At 44.6% G+C, this 5289-nt stretch overlaps 1 protein-coding gene across 1 annotated transcript; it reads right to left on the bottom strand.

The window, feature by feature from the left end:
- Positions 1-1732: 1732 nt before the first annotated feature.
- Positions 1733-4697, bottom strand: LOC138671755 (uncharacterized). The gene is made up of 4 exons (XM_069759907.1): positions 4614-4697; positions 4361-4476; positions 4102-4248; positions 1733-2150 (listed from the first exon to the last, which is right to left on the bottom strand). The coding sequence occupies exons 1-4, from the start codon at positions 4695-4697 to the stop codon at positions 1733-1735; spliced, it is 765 nt and encodes a 254-aa protein (XP_069616008.1).
- Between the last annotated feature and the right edge of the window lie 592 nt (positions 4698-5289).

The following is a 5289-nucleotide window of genomic DNA, read 5'->3' as shown; positions in this document are numbered from 1 at the left end:
TTTGCAAAAAACACTGTGCACCACCAGACCAGGGAATTTGCCCTGTCTGGGTTGTGCATGCTGTGGCAACATGATTAACGGTGATTCTTTTAATCACCCCCATAAGGGTTAAAGATTTGTGCTGAGGGAAAGATGCACATGCGATTTGAGTTTTGACATATACAGCTCTGGCGAAAATTAAGAGACCACTGCAAAATGTTCAGTTTGTCTGATTTATCTCTTTATAGGTATATTATTGAGTAAAATGTAAATTGTTCTTTTATTCTATAAACTTCTGACAACATGTCTCCGAATTTCCAAGCAAAAAATTTTGTATTTTTTTACTGAAAAGGAGAAATGGTCAAAATAAAAAAAAAATAAAAAACCTAGTGCTTTCAGACCTCAAATAATGCAAAGAAAACAAGCTCATAGTCATTTAGAAACAACAATACTAATGTTTTAACTCAGGAAGAGTTCAGAAATCAATATTTTGTGGAATAACCATGATTTTTAATCACAGCTTCATGCGTCTTGGCATGCTTTCCACCAGTCTTTCACACTGATCCTGGCACAAAAATGTAACCAGTTCTTCTTTGTTTGATGGCTTGTGACTATCCATCATCCTCTTGATTACATTTCAGAGGTTTTCAATGGGGTTCAGGTCTGGAGATTGGGCTGCCCATGACAGGGTTTTGATGTGGTGGTCTCTTAATTTTCCCAGAGCTGTATATGATCATATGCCCCTGAGGGTTGGTCTATGTTGGTGGAACCACGATGGAGGGTAGGGCCCGTATTAGCAAACACAAAAGCACCATTAGGACTGGACTTACAGAATTGCCTGCTCCCAACATTTTTTTTAATATATATATAACATACGGGAAATCACGGTTCGGGGTGATTGATAGTGTTCCTGTACAAAGAAGAGGGGGTTGTACTGTAGGCTGAAATTATTGAGAAGGAAAGAATTGAGATGGATCTCTTAAATGGGTACTTTACAAATTAAGGGTCTCAATATTGTGTATAATTTACATAATTGCCTAGCTTAAGGGTCCCCCCTATTTCTCCTTTGTACCTTCAGCATCAGTATGTTTTTAATCATATATGTTCTTTTCTTTTTACTTCTAGATGGTGTCTTGTCTCATTATGGTGGAAAAGGAATGTATAGGGACTGAGATTAAGGGAGGACATTGAACATGAATGTATTCATCATTGGAAGAGCACTTTTTTGGTCTTATTGATCTTGCTATGTCTTTTCCTTGACTCCTTCCCCTAACTTCTTGCTCCTCCTTCTAATTTCATTACAATGTTCATTGATCTGCTTAATATGGGTGGACATGTACATGATGGGTGTTGTGCCCTGGGAGATTCGCCACCATGTAACCCAGATGAGCTGTTCCCATGGCGTCAGGGGGGCAGTCTCACTGTCATGGTTACCGCCGTGGCTGCAATGACGCTCCTGGCTGCTGCTCTCTACTATGCACCAATCGCGCGTCATGGGGCTTGCGGTTATGTGACGTGAGTCATGTGACTGCCCCTCTGTGGGGCTCGATGGCGGCGTGCGCACTGATCGGATGCTGCAGTATGAGAGGGAGGTAGCAATTGGCCACTTGACCTAATGACATGATGTGGCTGTGCCATGGGCCATGATAGGCTTCATCATTGTCACGCCTATTCTATTAAGATTCTGGCGCACTTTTTCTTGATGGTTCAGATTGGACCTCTGCAGTGTGTTCTATACATATGCAAGATCTACCTACTGGTGACTGTATCCTGGTATCCATGGCATTGGGGTTGCCACCCTTTGATTGCCTTTTACAGCTTTATGTAAACAATGTACATATTGTAACGAATGGAAACGGAGGCACAGATGTAGAAGTTCACATTCGTATTTATTGAAGGTAAATGTGGAACCACTATACCACGGTCCGGGGGGCTCCGAAGGGAGCGTTACAACCCCATACTCGTGGCAGCTGTCCCAGCGGAACAGATAGTCCAGCAGGGTTAGCGGATGCTGCTGAACTGACCAGAAGATACCGGGTGTCTGAGTCGAGGCTGGTACCGGGAGTACTGGCGTAGGCTGGAAGAGTGGCAGGCAAACTGGCGGAACTAGACGGGTCCAGCGTAGAAAGTGCGAATGCAGTCCAGAATAACCAGGTAACATAGCAGCGGATCTGTGGAAACAGACAGTGTAAGCGGAGTACTTGGCAGATACTTCAGAAACAGAAGCGCACGTAACCGGAACTGGAAGTTAGCAACAGTGAATACTTGTTGCTCCGGCGCCCTCCCTTAGGTGGAGGAGCTAGAAATAGTAAGCCAGCCACATGCTATTGGTTAGAGGTAAATTTTGGAAAATGCACACTGTCTCTTTAAGAGACTGGGAGCGAGCGCGCATGCGACCTAAGAACTCTGCTTGGGAACCTGCTGGCCGCACGCCAGGAAGCAGGAGAGGAAGGAGGGGCAGAGGCTGCATCCAGATAGCATGGAGCCGCCACAGAGTGGGAGTCCAGACAGAGACCCCTTGGAGGTACAGGAAACGGACCGGGTGTAACATATATTAAGCTATAGATGTGTTTTGTTTTCATCCATTCAGTGTATAGAGCGTAGTTTGTGATGTTTATAAACAGTGTATGTATATTATATATATACTGTATATATAATTCATTTTATGCTTGTGGCCTTGGCTCTTACGGTGATTGGTGCAGACCTGGTCTCCACACTATTTAAGCCAGCCCTCCTGTATACTTGATAAAGACCTGCTATAGGTCGACATGTTGTATGTCTATGGCGGAATAAATCTCTTTGGAAATTCATCACCTGGATTATAAGCTGTACTCATTTTTTTCTGATATGAAAACAGCTAGTCTTTACCCACTAGCGCAGAGACAACTGAAAATTAGATATAACGTAGTTTGTGTAAAGGCAGGATAAAAGCAATATAATAGATTCATGGAAAAAAAAGGCTACAAATATTCTACTTTCATCTCCATAGATTGGAATTTTTTTTTCACCACTTAAATGGAACCTGTCACCCCCAAAATCGAAGGTGAGCTAAGCCCACCGGCATCAGGGGCTTATCTACAGCATTCTGTAATGCTGTAGATAAGCCCCCGATGTATCCTGAAAGATGAGAAAAAGAGGTTAGATTATACTCACCTGGGGGGCGGACCAGTCCGATGGGCATCGCGGTCCGGTCCGGGGTCTCCCATCTTCTTACGATGATGTCCTCTTCTTGTCTTCAGGCTGCAGCTCCTGCGCAGGCGTACTTTGCCTGCCCTGTGGAGGGCAGAGCAAAGTAGTGCAGTGCGCAGGCACTGGGCCTCTCTGACCTTTCCCGGCTCCTGTCCCTCAATCGGGCAGACAAAATACGCCTGCGCCGGAGCCACAGCGTGAAGACAAGAAGAGGAAATCATCGTAAGACAGCCATCGACAGCACCTACGCAGTTGGGGAAATTGGCCAAAGTTTGAAAGCCTGCTGCAACCTGCAGCCAAGTCTCCTTGGTTGGGCAAGGCATCACGATGGGCTGCAATTTCTGCCATATGACGGTACATGTGCACCTCACAATTTGAGAGATGGTGGATTTGCCAACCCTAAATTGAAGGTGCAGGGATGTGTAGCTCTCTCCTGTGGCTAAAAACCTGAGAACAAAAAAATATATATATTTGAATACCTAAGAAAATTTAATTTATTTAATGCAAGATAAAAAATACAAATCATGGGCACTATATCTGTCATCATAATTGTGCAGTGTGGCAGCCTTACGGGGGCACTGGCAGAATTATGGTGCAGTGTGGCAGCATTATGGGGGCACTGGCAGCATTGTGGCGCAGTGTGGCAGCATTATGGGGGCACTGGCAGCATTATGGCGCAGTGTGGCAGCATTATGGGGGCACTGGCAGCATTATGGCGCAGTGTGGCAGCATTATGGGGGCATTGGCAGCATTGTGGCGCAGTGTGGCAGCATTATGGGGCAATAGCAGCATTGTGGCGCAGTGTTGCAGCATTATGGGGGCACTGGCAGAATTATGGTGCAGTGTGGCAGAATTATGGGGGTAATAGCAGCATTAATTATTGGGGCAATGTGTCTGGGAGCATGTGTAAAAAAATAAAAAAATTGGCCATACCGCAAGGTGATGAGCAGCTTTTCCTCTGCAGAGATTGCCCTTTGCATGACCGTATCTTCATAACTGAGGTGTGGACCAAGAATAATCAGAAGACGATCAAATGCCTCAATGGAAAGCCAGCAAAACTGAGTAAATTTATCTGGATAACTGAAGAAAAAAAAAATTAAAATTATTTTAAACACACACATAATGTACATTGTATACAGCAATAAAAAAAAGGAACACAGATGACAATATACCATTTCTCCCTATATCTTACCTCCTTAAATCCCGGTAAAGGACATGGAAGTGTCCCTTTTCCTCCCGCTCCTGAATAATGGGATGAACCCACATCCGTTTCGGTCGTCTTCTATTCCGTCTCCTCCGAGACTGCTCCTATGGGAGAATATAGTCTTTATTATTACATGGTACTGTACAACGCATGGAAAACTGCTGAAAATCCGCAGCGTCAGAAACGCTGCATATCCACAGCCTAATACGCAAAGTGTGCACATCTAATGACATTATCTTACCTGCTCGCTGTGGTGGTGCAGCAAAAGCAGTGCCGTAAGCAACAGTAGCTGGTTCCGTTGTGGGGTAAGACGAAGGTGCGGCATGTTGAATTCAACAAGAAAGCAAAATGGAGAAGAGGGGTTGGACCAGGAAATGACCTCATGGGAGCCTTTTTTTTTTTAAACCAACTTTATACAGTGTCCAAATGGACCTGTGCAGGGCCATATAGGTGTACATGACCAACTGCATGCATATGTGTGAATCCTAACAATCAGAGGGCAGTCCTCACCAAATATATAAAAAGATTTTAAAGATAAGTATTACCTATTGAGAATAAGGTCCCAGTATGGAGTCCAGCGTTTGTATGGGCAGTCAGGCCGTGCCTCCCTCCACCCCAACGCACGTTTCGTAATGCCTTCTTCAGGGGGCGTGTATGGGGAAGGGGAAGTGCCAGTTTTCATTCTCCTGCTGGCCAATGGAATCTCAGTGGTGACGTAAGTATCAGCGCTCCCCCTGGTATTTGATGAGGACTGTCCTCTGATTGTTAGGATTCACACATATGCATGCATTTGGTCATGTACACTTATTGCAGCTTGCTGACTCATACTATTAGGTGACCTCATGCGTGTGGTGATTTTATCCTAACTAGCAACTATTTATTATATGAACCTATTGTGACAGGCGCCATTTTCAAAT

This window comes from Ranitomeya imitator, chromosome 3, assembly GCF_032444005.1.
Source record: "Ranitomeya imitator isolate aRanImi1 chromosome 3, aRanImi1.pri, whole genome shotgun sequence".
In the NCBI taxonomy this organism is placed as follows: Eukaryota; Metazoa; Chordata; class Amphibia; order Anura; family Dendrobatidae; genus Ranitomeya; species Ranitomeya imitator.
The sequence above is the reverse complement of the archived record's forward strand: the minus strand, read 5'-3'. Positions and strand labels throughout refer to the sequence as shown.